At 38.6% G+C, this 20,929-nt stretch overlaps 1 protein-coding gene across 4 annotated transcripts in view; it reads right to left on the bottom strand.

The window, feature by feature from the left end:
* Positions 1 to 18,826, bottom strand: part of LOC105475473 (PTTG1IP family member 2) — a 53,835-nt gene extending 35,009 nt beyond the window's left edge. For 2 of the 4 annotated variants that reach the window (XR_011622121.1, XR_011622122.1), the window contains exons 1-3: positions 18,529 to 18,826; positions 8,886 to 8,932; positions 919 to 1,012 (exon numbers count right to left, since the gene is read on the bottom strand). Coding sequence is in view for 1 of the 4 variants with exons in the window: in XM_011730734.3 (XP_011729036.2) it covers positions 919 to 1,012; positions 8,886 to 8,932; positions 18,529 to 18,673 (286 nt within the window). In the remaining 3 variants the exon portion in view is untranslated. The remainder of the gene's footprint in view (positions 1 to 918; positions 1,013 to 8,885; positions 8,933 to 18,528) is intronic. The other 2 variants (XR_011622123.1, XM_011730734.3) reach the window with 2 other exon arrangements.
* Positions 18,827 to 20,929: the final 2,103 nt, after the last annotated feature.

Here is a 20,929-nt window from a genome sequence, read left to right as displayed (position 1 = left end):
GAGACTAGAGTTTGTGTTCATACCAGTTACACAAAGTGTAACTTCTTTATAAGGCAAAAACATGTGTGATTTAAATATACCTAATAGTACCTGAAAGAAACAGAGATCTGAGGGCAAAATTTATATCTTTTTACTTCAGTGAAGGAAAAAGAAGACAACTGGTTGTTCTAGACTGGATTTTTTCACATAGCTAGGATTTACCTAGAAAGCTTTTTGTTTCCATTCTTTAAGAAAACTTCTTAAATGGTGCTGGTACGTTTTCCTGCCTTGGTAAGTATTGTATAACATACCGAAAGTCCAACATTTCAGTATAACTTAAAGATTCTTTGATGATTAATATTTGTTCACTCCTAGTTAATCAATTAACTAGTTAAGCAATTCTCAGTGTAGAATACATTAGCTGAAAAAATATAAGTTATAGCAATGTTTCTAGATACAACATATCCTCAGACCAGGACTAGCTTATTTAAAAAATCCTGGAATTTCTAAAATGACATAAGAATATAAACATCCTTTAAGTGGGTTATGGATATCATACACTGGAGATTTTAGAAATGGAAATTTAAAGTATTCAGCTACTAGTATGGCAAAGCATCCTCCAATCAAAATGAATGTTCACTTAATTTGAATGAATACTTTGCTGCAAACAACCAATAAGCCTATATCAGGAGGAAAGACCAATGAACATCCCTGGACTTGCTATATTTTTATTTTTATTTTACTTAAAGTTCTGGGATACATGTGCAGAACGTGCAGGTTTATTACATAGGTATACATGTGCCATGGTGGTTTGGACTTGCTATATTTTAATATGTAAAGCAAATGTAATAGTTTATAATCCTTCAAATGTAGCAAATTACTAGCATTTGAAAGTCAATCGAAATAAAGAATATAAAAATTTAAATAAGGACAACTCACCTGCACAGTTTAACCAATATATAGAACTGAATTTACACCCGAAATATGGAAAACAATATTTTTTGCATGTTTTTTCTTCACTACACCAAATACACTATATTTGGAAAGAGAAAAATAAAAGTGGTGTCCAAGTATAAGAACCACAATCCCAGGAAGTTTTTAGTACTAATTCAATAAGTATTCAATAAATAATAGCCATTATTATTATTATTATTTGTAGTAGATGCCTTTGGTAACTTCTTGAGATCTCCTTTGTCAGACCCATGCATCCAAACCTCAGCTGCAAAAAGTTTTGGCTCCCAATGGCTCACAGCTTCTCCTTTTCTTGGATGACGATGGGGACCACCTAACCCATGAGGTTACTATTTCCCCAGGCCAGTGACTGACTGACATAGGGTTCCAAACAGTGGGCATCCTTGCCTCAAGTCAGGGACAACTCTACCTTGTGACTTTTTTTGCCCAAGGGCTGCCCATGATTCAGGCCAAGAGTGAGCTTTAGCCAAGACCTCATCTTTTCTTCGCTCTTCCCCTTATCTTCCCTGAGTCTCTCACTCTATAGGATTTTTGCTGAAGAGCAGTCACTCAAAAATCACATGCACTTGAACCCCTTTCTCAGACTCTACATTTAGGAAACAAAACCAAAGATATTATTTCACAAAGTAGTAATAAGAACTGCGGTAAATGGTTTTTAAAATGTCTCTATCACTCTTTCCATTCCTCTTGCCTGCATCCCTGACTCTTTCCTTTGGGATTGCTCCTCTGTTACATGTGGCCCTGGCGGTGCTGTCAACAAGCCTTACCTCACCCCTCTCCCCACACTGCTCACTGGTGCTCAGATAATCACGCAGAAATAGGAAAATGGAATTCTAAGTCCCTTAAGCAAGGCATAAAGGTGAAAAATATTATGGGAGGTAAAACCAGAATAACCTGGAAAAGTGAAAAAAAAAAAAAGACAAAACGGTAAAAACGGCTGTCACTTACATAGGGCCTACCATGTGACAGGTACTACATTCTAAGTCCTTTGTATATATCCACTCACTTCATACTGATGACAACCCGGTGATCTAGCTACTATTATGTCCACTTTATAGATGAGAACAAGAAGGCGCAGAGAAGTTAAATGACTTACATAAGATGGCATACCTAGTAAATAGGGGAGCCTGGGTTCTAACCTAAGTAGCATGGTTCCGTGCTGGTAACCAATCCTGTAAGATTGAACCCAGACACTGCCCGATCACTTCTTGCTGTACATCCTGGGACCAGCAGAGGTAATGATTCACTCCAAAGTAAAGAACCACCCCTTAGACACTGCCTGAATACCAAGGGTGTATCACAGGCCAGCTTTTGTTTCATGCTGGACAAGACTAAAGGTTAAATCAAGCCATTCAGTCAAATCTAAGATTGAAGCCACTTTCACTGAATGAGTCTTGTCCTCCTGGACGGTTGCCAAAAGACTGGAACTGCAAAGATAAGGTCTAGATTCAAAGATTACAGCCCACAGAGACTTCTGGCCTTGGTTATTAGTATTCAGAGTCTCTAGGAATCAAGTCCAAGATCTAGTAGGGTTTTAAGGGAAATGAATTGCCAGAAAAAAACCTGAACCTACAGCTAAGAGCTATGCGCACTTAAGTGCTAAGCTGATTCCCAGGCTCCAGTAACCAAGTCCACCGCAAGCAAGCTCCTAAAGAAGTGCAATCCCCGGAAGAGACAATCTCCCCTATGTCTCTCTCTGGTTGGAGCTCAGGGAATAATGGAAAGTGGACTCCTTCGATAGCAGCTAGACTGGTGACCAACAACTCACTGTGCAGCCAGGGAAATTCAACAATGTATTACAGACTTGGAACGTATTATAGGACTATTGGCCACTATCCTCCTTCTAAATAGGAGTGTTTACTGTTGTCATCCTACTTTCTCTCTTCTGTTGAATAGTGAGTCTTTGGGAGTTGGTTTAACTGATTATATAGCTAACTTGAAGGAGTGGGTGGAGCTGTACTCAAACACAGTCAAGAGTAATGCACATGTCTCAGAGATTTCAGACTTAGAACTGGGGGCAGTAGCTGATAGTGACCTTGGGTAAGTCCAATTGAAGTTGAGATTTAGTTGTATTATTTTGCCAGGAGCATTTTTAAAAATATGGGGATGGAGAAAATAGAATATATCTGTCCTGAAAGGTCAAGGGGGAAAAATAACAGACTGAGGTCTTTTATTTTAAAAATCTCTCTGCTACTTTGTGTCCCCATTCTTCTTTTTCTGGTAATCACACCCTCTTCTACTGAGGACCTCTTCCCCAAACCCTGTGTGATCCGGGGGCTGCCAATCATTTTCCCTTACCCTATTCCTACTATTGGAGTGGTCTTTTGACCCAGGCAGTAGCCTAGTAACAAATGCTGGACCAGACATAAAACCCCAATAGGGCCAATCAGAATCTTCTTTAAGTTACAACTCTTTGAGTTACAGATGTAGGGTTAGATCTGCTGGCAGCCAGCCCCTTGCCCAGCTGTATGCAGAATGTCCATTTACCACAAGAGAAAATAAAGTCAATTCCCAGAGGGAGGCAGAGCTGAGAGATGGAAGAAAAGAGGAAAATTAGAAGGACATCTTTTGGTTCAGTTGTGCAAGAAGGCAAGGCCACACCTGGTCTTCCCAATATTGTGAGCCAATGAATTCCCCTTTTTATTAAATTAGTTTGAGTTTGGCTGCTGTCCCTTACCACAAAAATATGTGACTAATACCTTAACTTAATCTAGAAAGTTATCAAAGACCAGAACTTCACATTGCCCCCAAGAACACTATAATATAGTCAACATTCCTAAATTGGTAATGTATAATTTAAGGTAAATTACATGATTTTTCTCTTATAGCTAAGGAAAATAACCCGTGTAAATATGAAGCCATCAGCCTCTTTGGAGTGTGACAACTGAGGAGCCAGCTAAAAGGCTTTAGAGTGATGGTTATTATGTTCTCATGGCAAAATTATAGTACTCATTTTAGGGTAGAGCTGGTTTATTAAGCTTATATGGACATCGCAATTGCTATTTTAATAACAATATCATTAAAATTAAAACATGCAGAAAGTGGGAAGGTACATAATAATATTTAGTGATTTAAGATTGTATAAAGCAAATGGCTTAATATTATACCAGTGGTTGGGGAATGGGGTGTGTAGAAAATCCAGGATTGTTCCAGGTGAAAGAAAAGAATGGAGAGCAGATGGGGGAAAATAAAGAAAAAAAAAAGCCAATGATTTCTAAAATTGTGGGATAATGGTACCAGAAATAAACAAGTAAAGAACATGAGCTTCTTTGGGGAAGGCAAAATTATAAACTAAGTTAAAGAAATTTTGACCACGATGTGATTAAAAAAAAAAAAAAACTATCCAGAAAGAAATGGCAATCAAGCAGCTGTGAGCATCACTGTTGGTGATCGTTAGATTTAAGGATGTGAATTTGGGATTTCTTTATATGCAGGTTGTGGCAGAGACCAGGACTGTGAGAGACATGGCACAAGGGTGAGGACACAGTGTGAAGAAATGCGCTCATTTAGGAGATGAAGGAATGAACTCCTTTAGGAAAATGAAGAAGAGGAATTGGTAAAGGAAACAAAATGGTGAGGGAAGAAATAGGGCCTGTATAAAGCCAAGATCGCCAAGGAAGGAGCAAGTTTCCAAAAAGAATGAGTGATTAATTTGAAAGGTTGTTGCATTTGGTTATTGAGTCTTTTGTAACCTCTAAATCAGGTTGCTAAGGATTAAATCACACTGTGTGATACGGAAGCAATGGTAGAATAAGCACAGAATAAGTACTTCAGCTTCTAGAAAGAAACAAAGAGAAGATTTGGTTTTGTTTGTTTTTTTCCATTTTATCAGAACTCAGAAGGAAGCCAATGCACAGAAATAGGCTGGATTTGTCATAGAGGGAATAAGGAAATGAGAAAGGCTTTGAGTTTGTGAATGTGCATGCGTTTCTCAGTATGACACATAGATAGAGGTGAGGACTAAGGAATTCACCTCAGAAATGAGAACAGATTTCTCAAGGGGAAAGTTAATGTAAGAGAAAAGATATTGAATTGGTTCTGGTGAAAAATGAGGAAACTTGAACCTGCCAGATGGTCTTAAAATTCTCAAGGAAAGTCAAACCCTGAAAGGAGGATCATGCCAACAGTGGTAAAGGGCTGGGAATAGTTGCCATAGGAAATAATCCATGATACTGGTAGTCCATATATTTTTTCCAACTGAAGGACTCCCAACAGGTGATGTCCACATGTTTACTGGCATATCCAAATTCGGATCCATCACCTTGTCCACTCTCCTCGACTCCATGCCCTACCACACACACACACAAACACACACACACAATTTTTCAGAAAAATAAATATCAAAGTGGGCATCTCTTTGTGAGTTGTAAGGTACAACATTTATAAATGCATTTTACAAGCATGTGAGTAACGGTCCTTTCCTATGAACTGTGAGGCTGTGGGAGATTCAAAAATCCCACTGGGCTTACTATAACTTGACTCCTTTTTGTCTCAACCAACCATCCATATCAGGTCACAATTAGTGAGAAAGATGTGATTATGGAGAAAACTTAGAATCTACTCTGATTTTATTTAAGTCAGTTGGCCACAATCTTATGATGCTCATTAGCAAAAAGCAAAAAAAAAAAAAAAAAATGTACTTATGACAAGTCTCACCATTGTGACACCATGATTGAGAACTTTCGTTTCAAGCATTCAACAGGGATGCATAATGACTCTGAATAGCAATAAAAGCACAGATTACAAGATGCTTCACCTTTTTTAATTAGCCTGATTTTTGAAATTTTATTTCTAATATAAAATATCAACAAAAATATAATATGTTTTTCATATGCTATGTTTATGAGTTGTGTGTGTATCGGGGGGTTGTAAAAGTGATTTTTATGGATGGGTTTTTGGTAAGAATGTTTTCTAACTCTAGGAAGGCTAGTCCTATACTATGAAATCATCAGGAAATGTTTCAGATAGAATCTAAGGAAGATTGCCTTACAGTTAAGAAGAATAAGCATGTCATTTATCATACAAATTGGAATATTTTGGGAAATGAAAAGGAGTTGGTATATATATATTCTCCAGGTCCATGGAGAAGTGGACATAAAGTAGCACAATATACCAACTAAGACATCTGTTCATCCTCCTAATTCTGTGTTGAACATGTGGAATTATCTCTTAGTTCATTCCTATGAGGTACAGGAAATATTTTTAAAATTACACTCAAATTCACATATTCCCAGTATTTCCATAATGAATGATATTTAGAAAAATTTTAAAAATTCTCTACTGTGTTACACTGTAGAGTATACTGAATTAATTTACCCTTCTTTGAATGGCTCAAGAGTTAATTCAATAGTTATTGAATGCTTGCCATGTGTGGGAAATGTGTGAGGTGTTAGAGATACAAAGATGAATAAAACATGAATTGTGTCCTTAAGGAGCTGAGAACAAGGGGAAGGTGAACATAAAAACAATTTAAATGATATGAGTTACAATTCAAAAATGTACATGTTCAAATCCAAAAGAGAGGTATAGGGGAAGTGCAGAAGGTATTCTTCCTCTAAAAGGAGGGATAAGAACAGGTAATGATGGAAAAATGACAGCAATGTTATCAGTCAGGGAATGAAGTTTATACCTAAGGCCTCAATTTTTCCCATAAAATTGGAGATTAATGCATCTGTTGATATTGATGGGATGGGGGAATTGCTGCTGTGGGAAATTTTAGGCAATATCCCTAACCAAAAGCAAGTGATAGATGGTATTTGGGCTCAGGTGAGACCAGAAATTGTGACTTTGTAGCTTTATTCATCCAGATGTTGATGAAATATGTTCAAGCAGCAATCAGCTAGTGATGCATAACAAACGAAAATATAAACCAGAGGACCAACTGGAGCTGTGGAATGTGGGTCCAGTGCCATTAAAAATATGAGGGTATATGCCGTTAAAACTAAGAGGGTGTACGCATTGTATGACTGTATCAAAACATCTCATGTTCCCCATAAATAAGTACACCTACTATGTACTCATAAAAAAATAAAATTTAAAATTTAAAAAAAAGAGAGCAAAGCCATTAAAGTAGAAGTAGTTTTTACAACTCCTAGGGAAATAATTGATCTAGGCAAGGATCATTGTTGGTTGCTAATATCATCAAATGCTAGACAATAAATCTTATCTACCTCCTAATGAAGGGCCTCTCAGCATGAAGCATTCCTACCAAAATTTAAACAGAATCTGATAAAGCCTTTATATCTAATTATCAGTTTATAAGAGCAAAAGAACAGGGAAAAGACGAACATGATAAAAGTCCAAAATTAGTCCAAATCCTTTTCGAATTCAGTCCAAAATTAATCCAAATCCTTTTGGGATGTGATCAGCAAAATCCAGACTATGAGAAACCAAATAGGACAATCTAGTTTCTCCAACAAATAAGTTGCAAAAAATAAAATAAAAAGGGAGAAGGAACATATAGATTAAAAGATACTTAAGGTATATATCAGCCAATTGCAATGTACAAATGTGATTCAAACAAACAAACAAAAATGACTCAACAAGACAAATTTATTATTTTCTGTGTGCCTGATGATATTAAGATTATATTGTTAACTTTTAGGTATGATCATGGATGAACTTGTAACGTTTAAAGTAAAATATCAATTAGAAATATATGCTTAAATATTTTTAAGCAAAATGATATGGTATCCATATCATCATTTGCTTCAAAATAATACATTTAGCGGGGAAGAGCATACATTGAAAAAAGTTGGTCAAGATGGTTCTTTGGGGTATAAAGCTTTATTATATTGCTTTCTTTTCTTTATTGGTATATATGAAATTTTCCATTATAAAACATTTAACAACAAAAACGGGAAGAATATTGCATTCAGGTGAACAGCCATGAGAATTCACAGGAGGGAAGGAAGTCCATTGGAGAGGGCCAATAAACTGAAGGGAAAAGAAGAGCGTTAAGGGACTGGAGGATGTTCTTGTCTTGTTGAGGCTAAAGAGTAGGTACAGTATAAGGGAGTGAGAATGTAAAAGCCAGTGTAGATTGTGCAGGGTTCAGAGATGCCACAGAAGTGATGTCTTACTACACAGGGTTGAGGAAGGCAGGACACTGAGACAGAGTATGTCTGGGTCATCGCTGGCTGTGGAAAGCAAGTAAGGCAATGGTAGTACAAACTGGGTGGAGAATGCCATGAGCCAGAAGCCCAGGTCCTCATTAAAGTAGACGAGTGATAGATGTTTATCTTCTTAGGGGAAGATAAGACAGGGCAGAGGGTGTGTATCCAGATCACTATGAGAGACAGCAACTACTAGAGTGTGCCCTTTTCTAAGTAGTGACTTCAAGCTTCTGTTTTTGATGTTGTCAGTTATCCAACACAAGTTAGACTACAGTGGTTTTTATGCAGCTTGCTGCAAACCTGTCTGTGACACAAAGTGGTCATTTCCCTCATAACTTATAGCATTTCTGCTTTCTTCCAAATCTGAAGTGAAGAGCAATGATTTCAGACATTTAATCATCAAAGAAGAGGAATCTAGTACTTCGTGGTTAAGGAATGGTATGTCATTCTTTCTAGTCTTTAGGAAATAGAAGTGGGAAGGAAATTGTCACCACATCTCAAAAGATATATCTTTTCCTTTACTTGCAAAAATTATTCCAAAATTTCAGTACAATTTTTTCAAGCAAATAATTCTTTTCTTTTTGAAGTATAATTTTCCAGAAGGAAGTACATGTTTGTACTTAATTATCTCCATTGTTTATTTCTAGATCCTCAAAGAATGGTTTGAAATACATAAATAGATCTTAATAACTGTTATGAGTTATTCCTGTTATTAAAAAATTGTGTAAAACAAAGTTTAGCATATCTTTTAAATGACAACTGTAAATTGTGACTTTATAACATTCCCAGAACAATTTCCTCATAAGAAAGTTAACTTACTTTCTTATCTTTTGTGCACAATTGACAACTCTTCTTTACAGCACATTCTACAAGAAAAAAAAAAAATTAAGTCCAAAATTAATACAAATCCTTTTTATTGCTCAGTTTTACGTAAAAGTGCATTTCACTTAGTCATTCCTGTTTTAAGCCATATTCATCCATACCCCAGCATTTTACTTCATTATTTTAATGTATTTAGACCCCCACTGGTACTGTATAAATCCTCTTAATCTTAAGTCTTTTCTCCTATTTCTTGGAAACACATGAAATGGCATCATCCAACTTTGATGAGCCAAGTTCTGAAAAACAACCCCCAAAACACTGTAAGGAAAAACAAATTGGCAAGTCCATTGTATTTTAAAATATCAAGTGTTATTCAGGATGGTATTGCCAAGATATTCCTACTTAACTAACCCTTTAAATAGTAAAAAAAAATTAATTCCCCATCTTTTTTTGCCACAAAGCTTTAAAAACTTCTCCCAAATGAGGATTTTCATTCCTCTAGTTTTATGGAAAAACAAACAGTACGATTTACATTTGAAAGTTCTAGAATAAAAACTATGAATTTGGAAAAAAGCATTTCAATGCCTCATTTTATTACTGCAACATCTCCTTAAAGAAAGGGTCTGGAATTAATGTACTAGTTGTTTTGTGATACAGCAACAATAAAGTTGCTCTCTCTATTATTTTGGGGGCAGAGTTCACAGGCTCTGTGGGAAAGGTCAGACCTTTCTATTTAATTTCAAATTGTTTGATTGGATGCAGATCTGATTTGGCTGGGGAAAAAATTTTACAGTTCAGTTTTCAAATTAAGTCCTATTGAATGTTACTTCCTCCTAGCCAAAAGTGTCCTTGAAATACCCATGGGAAAGTTGAGTGAAAGAAAAGGCAAGGTGAATGGTAAAGATTCTGCTGCCTTAGCTATGTGAAGGACAGCTGGCCTCAGGCTCCTTTCAGGAGGCAGAAGCAGGGAAACAGAGGACTCATGACTTGGCCACTGTTCTCAGAGCTCTACGTGTTTCCCACAGCTTTTTTGTAAACAAAAGTTTTTATTTTGGAATAATTTCAGATTTACAGAAAAACTGTGAAGATTCTACAGGGAGTTTCTGTATACCTTTCATCCAGTTTTCCAAATTTTTTTTTTTTTTTTTTTTGAGACGGAGTCACTCTGTTGCCCAGGCTGGAGTGCAGTGGCATGATCTCCACTCACTGCAAGCTCTACCTCCCAGGTTCACGCCATTCTCCTGACTCAGCCTCCCGAGTAGCTAGTACTACAGGCACCCACCACCATGCCCGGCTAATTTTTAGTAGAGACAGGGTTTCACCGGGTTAGCTAGGATGGTCTTGATCTCCTGACCTGTGATCCGCCAGCCTCGGCCTCCCAAAGTGCTAGGATTACAGGCATGAGCCACTGCGCTGGCCCTCCTATTGTTAATACCTTACACTACCATGGTACATTAATCGAAACCAAGAAACTAACATTGGCACTTGACTTTTAACTAAACTCCAGGTTTTATCAGGATTTCACCAGTCTTTACACTAATGTCGTTTTTCTTTTCCAAGATCCCATCCAGAATACCACATTGCCTTTAGTCATCATATCTCCTCTGGTCTGTGACAATGTCTCATTCTTGCCTTGTTTCTCATGACATTGACAGTTTTGAGGACTACTATCCTCACTCCTTTCAGATATTTTGTAGAATGCCCCTCAACTAGGATTTGTCTGATGCTTTTCTCCTGATTAGATGGGAAATGAGTTTTGGCGAAGAGCGAAGAGATGAAGTTCCCTCCTCAACACACTATGTCAGTAAATGGCCTGCTCAACCTCCATGGTTGAGGTTTAGATTGAGCATTTGTATAACTAACCAGCCATCTCTTTAATATTCATTTTTGCCCTTATTGGAAAACTAATGAGGGTACAGCTGACCTATGTGTTACGTGAATCAGTAGGTTCTTTCTTCTGTTCTAGTCCTAAAGAACAAGGTTCCAGCTATCTCCATGGCATTATCAGGTACCAGATTCTTTCACCCTAACGGCCTGATGTTTGCATATATGTTTTCTATCTGGTTACTTCTTCACTCTTGATTACATTTTTCATGATTTCTGTATCATTTCTCCTAGTTCTCTTAGAACATCACTGGCCTTTCTTTTTCAGTTTCTTTGACCGGTTCCACTCCTATCAATGTCTGAAATGTTGCTGTTCCATAAAGTTCCATCCGTGATCCTCTTCTCCCATGAAGAATCATAATTTCAAATGCCTAGACATACCTGGCATCAAAATATATTATGCCAAATATCAAAACAAAATTTTTTATTGGCATTGCAATACATTAATAATACAAAAATAAAGTTTATCTGCAAGGGAAAATTTTTCAAGAACATCTAAGAGAAAAAAACAATGGGGAGTATATGTAAAATAATAAGATTTTATATATTACATTTCTTCTTATATTTTATTTACCTGTTACATCTATTTTAAAACTATGCTGTTAGCTGAATAAAGGTTTGTCATATGTCATCTTGGTGTGCTGTACTACATGTCAATATGGAATATCACTTTTTCTTTGACTTAATGATTTCTTTTTTTTTTTTTTTTTTTTTTTTGAGACGGAGTCTCGCTCTGTCGCCCAGGCTGGAGTGCAGTGGCGCGATGATCTCGGCTCACTGCAAGCTCCGCCTCCCGGGTTCCCACCATTCTCCTGCCTCAGCCTCCCGAGTAGCTGGGACTACAGGCACCCACCACCTCACCCGGCTAGTTTTTTCTATTTTTTAGTAGAGACGGGGTTTCACCGTGTTAGCCAGGATGGTCTCGATCTCCTGACCTTGTGATCCACCCGTCTCGGCCTCCCAAAGTGCTGGGATTACAGGCTTGAGCCACCACGCCCAGCCGACTTAATGATTTCTTTTACTTGAATTCAGTTTTATATAATATTGCTACACTTGCTTTCTTTTTCAGTAGCATTTGTAAGGTCTATCCTATTCTATCAATTTATTCTTTATTCCTTTATTTTCTCTAGTGGCTTCAAAATACACATTCTATTTCTATTCCTGAGCTGTTATTTTAAAAATTTGGGGAGATATTTTATATGCATCTTTCTATCATCATTTAATCAGGATCTACATTCTCAACCTAGACAAAGATCCTAATATGTTTTTACTCTTCTCTTTCTCACCATACCACTTCCCAATTAAATAATTTAACTACTTAATAGCAGTTAAACTTCCATATGATTTCTGTATCATATGGATTTCAGAAATCAAATGGAATTTTAACTACTATTAAAGTTATTAATGATTATTAGACAAATTTAAATTGCTGTTGACTTACAATAAATTATTTAGAATTAACTCTTCATTTTACTAGTTTCTTTGCTTACTACTCTTTCTTGAATCCCACATTTTCCCCTTGGATTCATTTTTCATTTTGCTGGATTATATTCTTGAGTATTCTTTTCAGATGTCTGTGAATGATAAACTCTTTGACTCTTCAAGTGTCCAAATGTTTTTATTTTGTATACCTTCTAGAGCACAGCTGGCTTAGTCTGTTAATATGTTCTAGTTTCAACGCCATTTTTTTCAAAACTTTAAAGATATTTTTTCTTCTTCTTCTTTATTTTATTATTTTTTTTTTGACAGAGTCTCATTCTGTCACCAGGCTGGAGTACAGTAGCGTGATCTCAGCTCACTGCAACCTCCACCTCCTGGGTTCAAGCGATTCTTCTGCCTCGGCCTCCCAAGTAGCTGGGACTACAAGTGTGTGCCACCACACCTGGCTCATTTTTATATTTTTAGTAGAGACAGGGTCTCGTCATGTTGGCCATCTCCTGACCTCGTGATCCGCCCGCCTTGGCCCCCCAAAGTGCTGGGATTATAGGCATGAGCCACCATGCCCCGGCCAAAGATTTTTTTTGGATATTTTTCTTTAGTTCCTCTCTTCCATTCCTCTCCTCCTGAAACTCCTATTACATTAATGTTGGCATGAACTCTTGTCTCTTTTTTCTACAGGTTATCTCTTGTTCTTTTGTACTGCATTCTGTAAGAATTCCATGGCTCAATTATTGAGCTTGCTAATTCACTCTTCAACTACGTTTGTGTTTATTATATTTTTAATTTCCAAGATTCGTAATCTTTTCCAGAATAGCCTGTTCATGGATATCTCCATGAGAATACTAATCATAGTGCTGAGAGAGGCATCCATCCTAAACCCTGAGCATCTCTGGATTTCCTAGCTAAGTGTGCCAAACTTCTTGGCCTAATTATCCTCTGACCCTGCACTTATTCTGTATCTGGTAACATAGTCAATTAAATAGGTCAAGGCAACCACAGTGTGACTATAGTCACGATTACTCCCCAGGGACTAGATTTTTTACTGCTTGCCATAAAAGTTCATAAGCTCTTAGTCCTGGGTTCCTTAGCTCCAGTGCAACTGGCTGCATTCGTAAGCACAATCTGGATACACTGCATTGCTCTATGGGACTCGGGGGCAGGAGATTTGGTGCTGTCATACTGACGTTCCTGCTGTTGGCTGTGCTATGAGTAATAAACCGTCTGGCACTGATCCATTGAGTCTCACTGTCTACTTTTAGCGCCTATGGAGTTGTGGCAAGCCAATCTACTTGCTAGCTTAGTCATTTCCTTTGGAATCTTGTTAGTCCTTGCCATTTTCTGTAGGAAAAGTTTCTAATTCCAAGGTGTTTTTTCCCCTCTATTAAATGTGTTTTAATAAATTGGTTCTTTCCTTTATGGGGTTTCATGATTCTTGATTGTGTTAGCACAATCAAGTTAGGAGTTAGGTGTATGTATATAGGCTATTTCCACCTCTGTGATGTGGGCGAGGATTGGGACATGCTGCCAAGTTCAGTGTATTGGTAGTATATCTTTTCCTGCCTTTCCAGGCCAATAATTCACATTCATTGTTAACCTGGAGCAGTTGCCTCTGCTGCCTCTGCTGCCTGCTTCTTGAGACAGTTGAGAAGGTGGAGAGGCAACCAGCTATAGTGCTTTAAGATCAGTTCCCAGGAAGCTGCTGCACAACTCCCTCGTGCTCTTTGTATTCACTGCTGCTGAACTTGGAGCAACCCCAGAAACCACTCTTACATTAGTCTTCTCTTATGTGTGTTTTAGGCTGTGGCTTTCTCCATTAGTCTGATCTCAATTGCTTTCTGTTTCTCAGGGATTCTTAACATTTTCCAGCTCTCATCTTGTTTTCCAGCACTGTCATAATATATGTCTCTATCTCTATATCTAGTCATGTGTTGCATAACATTATCTTGGTCAACAGACTGCATATAGGACGGTGATCCCTTCAGATTATAATACTGTATATTTTTACTATTCCATTTCTATGTTTAGGTAAGTTTAGATACACAAATACTTACCATTGTGTTACAATTGCCTGCAGTATTCAGCATAGTAACATGCTGTATAGGTTTGTACCCTAAGAGCAATAGGCTAATCTAGCCTAGGTGTACAGTAGACTATACTATCGAGGTTTGTGTAAGTACACTCTATGACATTCACACAATGATGAAATTGCCTAAACTATGCATTTCTCAGGATACACCTCTGTCATTAAGCAACACATGACTGCATAATGTTTATTGAAAACTTACCATGTACTAGAAAACGTTCTGAGTGCATAACATAGATTAACTCATTTGATCCTCACAACAACAATTTACGGAAGATACTATTTTATTCTTATTTTACTGATAAGGAAATTGTGACACAGAAAGCATGGGCCTAGTAAGCAACAGAGCTGGGAGGAGAGTCCAGCCAGTGTGAGCTGCTGCCTGTGATAACTGTGTTCTTCTGCCTCTCTGGTGAAACAAGTACTGTCAGAGAGGCACAGCTAAGTATAGGAGCAACTATTCATTCAGATTAGGTGGACTAAAGGAAGGCATCATAGAAGAGGTAGAATTTGATCTAGGCCTATCAATATCAGAATTCAGTTTTACATCACAATTCAGCATAATGTCAAATCCCCCATTTCTGCTAGTGGCAGAAAACCATAAACTTGCAATCTCAGTCAATTAATTCATCCTCCTTTGAATAAACGTTTAGCTAAATGTAGGGTTTGCTCCTTCCCCCTTTACCTTGGGGATGCTATACTTTTCTGGGAGCAAAGGCTATGTGTTGCCCGGGTACTAGGGTGTGACTGGACTGAGTCCCCTCCTCCTTCCTTACTAGCCTCACTGTGTGAATCTCACCTGTCCACTTCTTAGGGAGTGTCATGTCTAGTATCTGTGGTCCTGCTGTGGTCCTGCTGTGGTTTCTAGACATGAGGTCCAGTATTCTCTGGGAAAGACCTTTCCCTCTTCAATTTTGCCAGCTCTTGCAAGAACTGCCTTGCCTGTACCCCACCCACTATATTGGGAATTTTAGGGCTCTCTACTCTTTTCCCTACAAAATTCTTATGTCCAAGGGATTCTGACATGCAGTCCTTGAGTCCATTTGCTAAGATACTTCTTCCTGCTACTATTACCTACTGTTTGGGAGCCATGTTAGCCTCATGTTATCTGTGAGACCAGTGGATTCAGAGTAAACTCTAGAAAGTGAGTCACAAGTTCCTAATGTTTTCAGATTTCCCTTCAACCCATATGACATTTTTATTATCTCACCCTTCCTTTACCTCAGCCAGAAGTGGTATACCAGGTTTCTCTCCTGGTTCCCTATCAGCATTTAAACCTTGTGTCAATGCTCTAATCCTCCTAATACCTGCTTGCTGGTCAAAATCTGAAAGCGCTTTTTGTCTTAAAGATGGCTATATGAAGTTAGGATCCAACCAGGAAAACAGAAATCACTTTGTGTATACATAACACTGGGAACTTAGTATCGAGGTTGGGTATGCAGGTGATGAAAGAGGCTGAGAAGTTTGCCAGGGGAAAGAAAGCAAAGTCCCACCTCCTCCCAGATAACAGCACCCCCTAGGCTAGAGGACAGAGGAATGAGGCAGCTACCAGAGACCACTACAGTAAGCTTAGAGTATGTGACAGATATTCTTGGTGTGTTCACCATTAGCAGAAATAAACAAATGAAGAGAGAAAACTCAGAAGCCTTGCTTTATATTCAAATTATTTGACCTTCAGTTTATTTCCTTGGAGGTATCTGCCTTTTAATTTCATTCTGATATCTTGCTATTGACTTCGAGGCTTGTTTCACTGAATATTTCTTATTTGATTGTTCTCTAGCTCAAAGCACTTGTGGGAAATTTTCGTGTTTCTTGAGTTGTGTTCTCTTCTAGGGTAGATTATTTGGGGTGTGTGTGTGTGTGTGTGTGTGTGTGTGTGTGTGTGTTTGCATGCTATCATATAGTCCTTTGTTTCTTTATTTTGCTGTGCAGGATTTACACAGTTGCTCTATTGTTTTCATTCTACTAATGATTGCATAGCTCTGTTCAGACCTTCCATTTGTTCTGATATAGTGTAGGTGAGATCTTAACCACCTTACCACGATCCTTGAGATTTTTTTCAAGAACCTACAGTTTTATGGCATTTTATGTTCTATTCACCCCACTGTTTTCAGCATTAGACAGGGGGGAGAACGCAAATGAGGCTGTGCCAGGCTTTGTTAGAATGTCTGACTGTGCTCTCTCTTTTGAGGTTTGTCATTTTTCAATGTCAAGGTTTGCTAAAGCTTATCAGAGGTTTTTCCCGTTTCCATGAAGGGGTTTCTTTGGACTCTAGATCTGCCCTCAAATCCAGCTTGTAACTCAGGAACCTGAGTTTCCATCAGAGAGTCAGGCCCTCTCTCTCAGGTCCTCATTCCACTTATTTCTCTTCAGTAGCCATTTCCTCTTCTCATCTTCAGAATAAGATAAAGAATAGGATACCCACTCAACTTGTTTCTCTCCAGATTTGGGAGAATCAATAAAAGTTCTTGTATTATAGTAACTCATTAGTTACCTCTAAGAGAGGGTGGTAACATTTGGAGTCTTGCCATGCTGTGCTATTCTGTTCTGATCCAGAATCTTCCAGTTCTTTCCTTAGTTGCCACTTATTTTTTGCACTATGACCCTTTGTTGTCTGGTTACTTCTAGTGAATAAAATTCTCTAGGTTTCAGTACATTTTTTCATCCATTCATTAGATTCTAGAAGATTAACCTAAAGTTCCATCAAGTGCTTACTATACTTTCTTGAAATATTGATTACTAAGCTCTCAAATGTAAATGAACATCAGAGTTAGAAGCCCTGGGGATCAAAACAACCTGCTTAGCGGGAGGTCTCACTTGATGTGCGATCCTTCACAAAGTCCTGTCTGTTGCCTGTCACTCAGGGCGTAATCTGGGACATAGATGAGGATCTCGTGAAGACTTAGAAGCCCCTTCTCAGTTTTGGAAGTGAAAAGTGTCATGATGTCTAAGAAACCATATCCTTGTTAGATGGGAAGATTAAATGCAAGCACTAAGGGGAACTGGCCCAAGACTAAGATGCAAGCATTCAGGGGAGGCCCTTGGCAGGCAAGCTGTTTCCTTAGAAACATGAACTCCAGCTGGCCAGCCCTAAAAGTGAGTTAGCTAGCAACAGAAACTTCCATCTTTGGAGATTATCTTTATCTGTGATTTTTTATTTATTTTATTTGTTTGCTTTTATTTATTTATTTATTTATTTTTTTGTTCTTCATCAGTATTTTGATAAAGTCTTGTGAAAAATTTCCAGTATGAGTCCAAGTTTGCAAGGGAACAAAATGAATAATTTGTTTCTATGTTTGGGCCTATGCTTTTAGGTGCTGTTTGTTGGGAGAAGGGGCCAGGATGGCACTGGAACACTATTTCTCTTAGAGTATGTATAGGGGTGACCAAGAGGTTAAAAAAGAGAAATCTGTGGGAAAGATGAAACCAAAGAAAACAAGCTAGGTATTTTAATTCAGCATCCCCCTAACCCTACCCCCTCAAAGGAGATTCTCATTTCAGTGCAATGCTGAGAACTGTGGGTTTGGTTTTAGTAAGGAAGACTGATTTACTTACAGATACTAACATTCTTTTCTACTCTGGAAACCAGACAGCAGTAATTATTCTGTCTCATAGTCTTTGTAAAAATGGCAATCTCGGCTTTACAGGGCACTTTCCAAGTAATTCAAATTCTGTCTCTTATTTTGTCTATACAGTTCCAATTTAGGATACTAAAAACCTTATTTCCAGGTTCATGAATTTAACTCAGCATGACTTTTAACATTTCAAATTTTTTTCAATTGGGAAGGGAAACCAAGAGATGCCTCCAAACTGAAGTAATTTTTTTTAATGAAAAAGAACAAATAAAGCATTTTATTAACTATCTTTAAAAACTTAAGAAAAAGGAACTATGACCATTGAGTGGGTTTGATTAGAACAAAACCCAACGATTTAATCACAACAAAAAGCTTATATGCCATAGGTCATGCAAAAAATGATGAGGGAGAAACTATGCTTTTCCTCAAATTTAAAACTGTTTGAATCCACCTTTCATATTTCAGATAAACCAAATTAATCTGACTCCAATTTAACCGAGTTTCACCAAAACCACCTAGAGCCTTTAAAATGTCTTCCCACCAACACCAAATGACAACTTTTGAGATGAAAATTCCAGTGCACCAGGATGGCACAATTAAAAGGAAAAACTACGCTGGAGCATATGGGGCACCCGCCTCAGGACTCCGGATCACTCACCCTCTTCAGTCTTATCTCTTGGTTTCTGATTGTTCCTGGGGCTGTGGAAAAAACCATTCTCTGAGAAGCTGATAAGCAATTGGATAAGAAAGAGGGAGAGAAAAACTGGCAGGAGGATCTGGCCCCATGCCCGCAGCCAGCACATTTCTCTTCAGACCTGGTGACCCCAGCCACTGGGAACCTGGCAGGCACCAGCTACAGTGTTGGACACTGAGACCCACTCAGGGACTGTGACCTACCACAGCCCCGGGTCCTTAGGCTGCCACTTGTAAGCCCTGGATGCCAGCATAATCAGCAGAACCTTAGAATCCCTAATGTTCTAGCCAGAATGTGGAATGTTCATAGTGCAATCCTGGTCGGCACTGAGTCCAGCTTCCTGGGCCCTGAATACCATGTACAGTCAGTCCATTGGACTTGACTGAGGTCTATTTCCCCCAAATCAACACTTTTCCCTACTACATTGTTGTTTTTTGGAGAAAGACCTTGATTCTAATTTCCACTACATGAATATGTGTACAGCGGTTGCACTCTTCCATGCTGGCTTTTCTCTGATGTAAATGAACCTACCACCCACTGCATTCCATGGGAGTGGTTGTGCGATCAATGAGTGGTGAGGCCGTGAAACTCACAGCTCTGTAAAGCCTTGGTCTTGTCCTTGACTAGCCTGGTGATCCTCTTGACGTGCTCTAATGCAGTTTCCTGAAGGTTATGTTTGGGTAGTACATAAATGTCTTTTATTTTCATAGTTATGAATTTATTTTAATGCGTGTTGGAAAAATATAACCAGTAGTTACAATGATGTAATAGCAACAATATACGCTTTTAAAATATACGCTTTTAAAAGGACAATTTTCATAAATATAAATAGTACACAACTTAAAGGATATGGCAAAACTTGGGGAAGTGGTTCCAGAATGACTGAAATTTGAGCAATCTTGCCCCAGTGTGTGTGGCGGGGGAGGGGTAGAGGTGGGTGATGAAAACTTGTCCTTGACCAGGAATTATCTCATTCTGTTTTTCAAAAATGATGAGGTGGGGGCTGGGCGCGGTGGCTGAAGCCTGTAATCCCAGCACTTTGGGAGGCCGAGACGGGCGGATCACAAGGTCAGGAGATCGACATCATCCTGGCTAACACGGTGAAACCCCGCCTCTACTAAAAAATACAAAAAACTAGCCGGGCGAGGTGGCGGGCGCCTGTAGTCCCAGCTACTCGGGAGGCTGAGGCAGGAGAATGGCGTAAACTCGGGAGGCGGAGCTTGCAGTGAGCTGAGATCTGGCCACTGCACCTCCAGCCTGGGCCACAGAGCCAGACTCCGTCTCAAAAAAAAAAAAAAAAAAAAAAATGAGGTGGGAAGATCGCTTGAGCCAAGACGTTCGAGGCTGCAGTGAGCTATGATTGCATCAGCACACTCCAGTCTAGGCAGCAGAGCAAGACCTTGTCTCTAAAAAAATTATTTTAAAAAATTAGAAAAAAAAAAAGATGGAGTTTTCCCATAGTATTCCTGGCATATTGATCTCGACTGCATCCTGAGGACTATGGGTCAAGTATGGACAATAAAGATGGAGGAGGAGAAGATGTGCAGAGTTCCAGGCTACTTTTTCTTTACCCATTTGCAATGCAGCTGACAGACAGAGGGTTATTAGCTATAACATAAAAAAAGTGCTTTTATAAACTGACCAAAAAAAGGACAAAAGATAAACAATAGGAAAATGGACAAGAGATGTGGAGAATCCATTGACAGAAAAGTAAATCCAAGTAGCCAATGAATACATGAAAAAAATTGTTTAGCAACACTAGTACTAGGAACTAGGAAATTATAAATTAAAACTAATAATGTAAACATCAGGTAGGCAAGCATTTATAAAGAAAACTAAGATATCATTGGTGAAGTTGTGGGGGAAAAAGTACTATTATACTTTTTGGTGGAACTGTAAATTGTTACAGTGTCTTTAGAAAGCATCACTGCAGCAGCCATTAAAATGAAAAATATATATATTCTATGTGCATATTGCTTCTTGGAGACCTGCCCCTCACTGCCTCTCAGTTCTCACAGTGTGGGTGGAGTTCCAACTCCTACCTTGGAAGCAGGACATGAAAACTACATCTGAGCAAAGCAGGTCATAAAACTTCCCTGGCCACCATGCTGGCTCAGGAGTGGGCTCAGGAGTGGGCACATGAGCTAGGCTGGTCTAATCCAACTCAGTCTCAGAGCTTTTGCTAGGAATGCTAGGATAAAGATGCCTGTCTTCCTCTGGATTCAAACTTGGAAGGACTTATTCTGTGTAACTGCTAAAAGCCCTCATAAGTCTATGTGGGAACCAGGCATGTTGGCTTATGCCTATAATCCTAGCACTTTCGGAGGCTGAAGCAGGTAGATTGCTTGAATCCAGGAGTTCAAGA

Source organism: Macaca nemestrina, chromosome 4 (assembly GCF_043159975.1).
Source record: "Macaca nemestrina isolate mMacNem1 chromosome 4, mMacNem.hap1, whole genome shotgun sequence".
NCBI classification, from domain to species: domain Eukaryota; kingdom Metazoa; phylum Chordata; class Mammalia; order Primates; family Cercopithecidae; genus Macaca; species Macaca nemestrina.
Note: the sequence above shows the minus strand (reverse complement) of the source record. Positions and strands in the feature narration are given on the sequence as shown.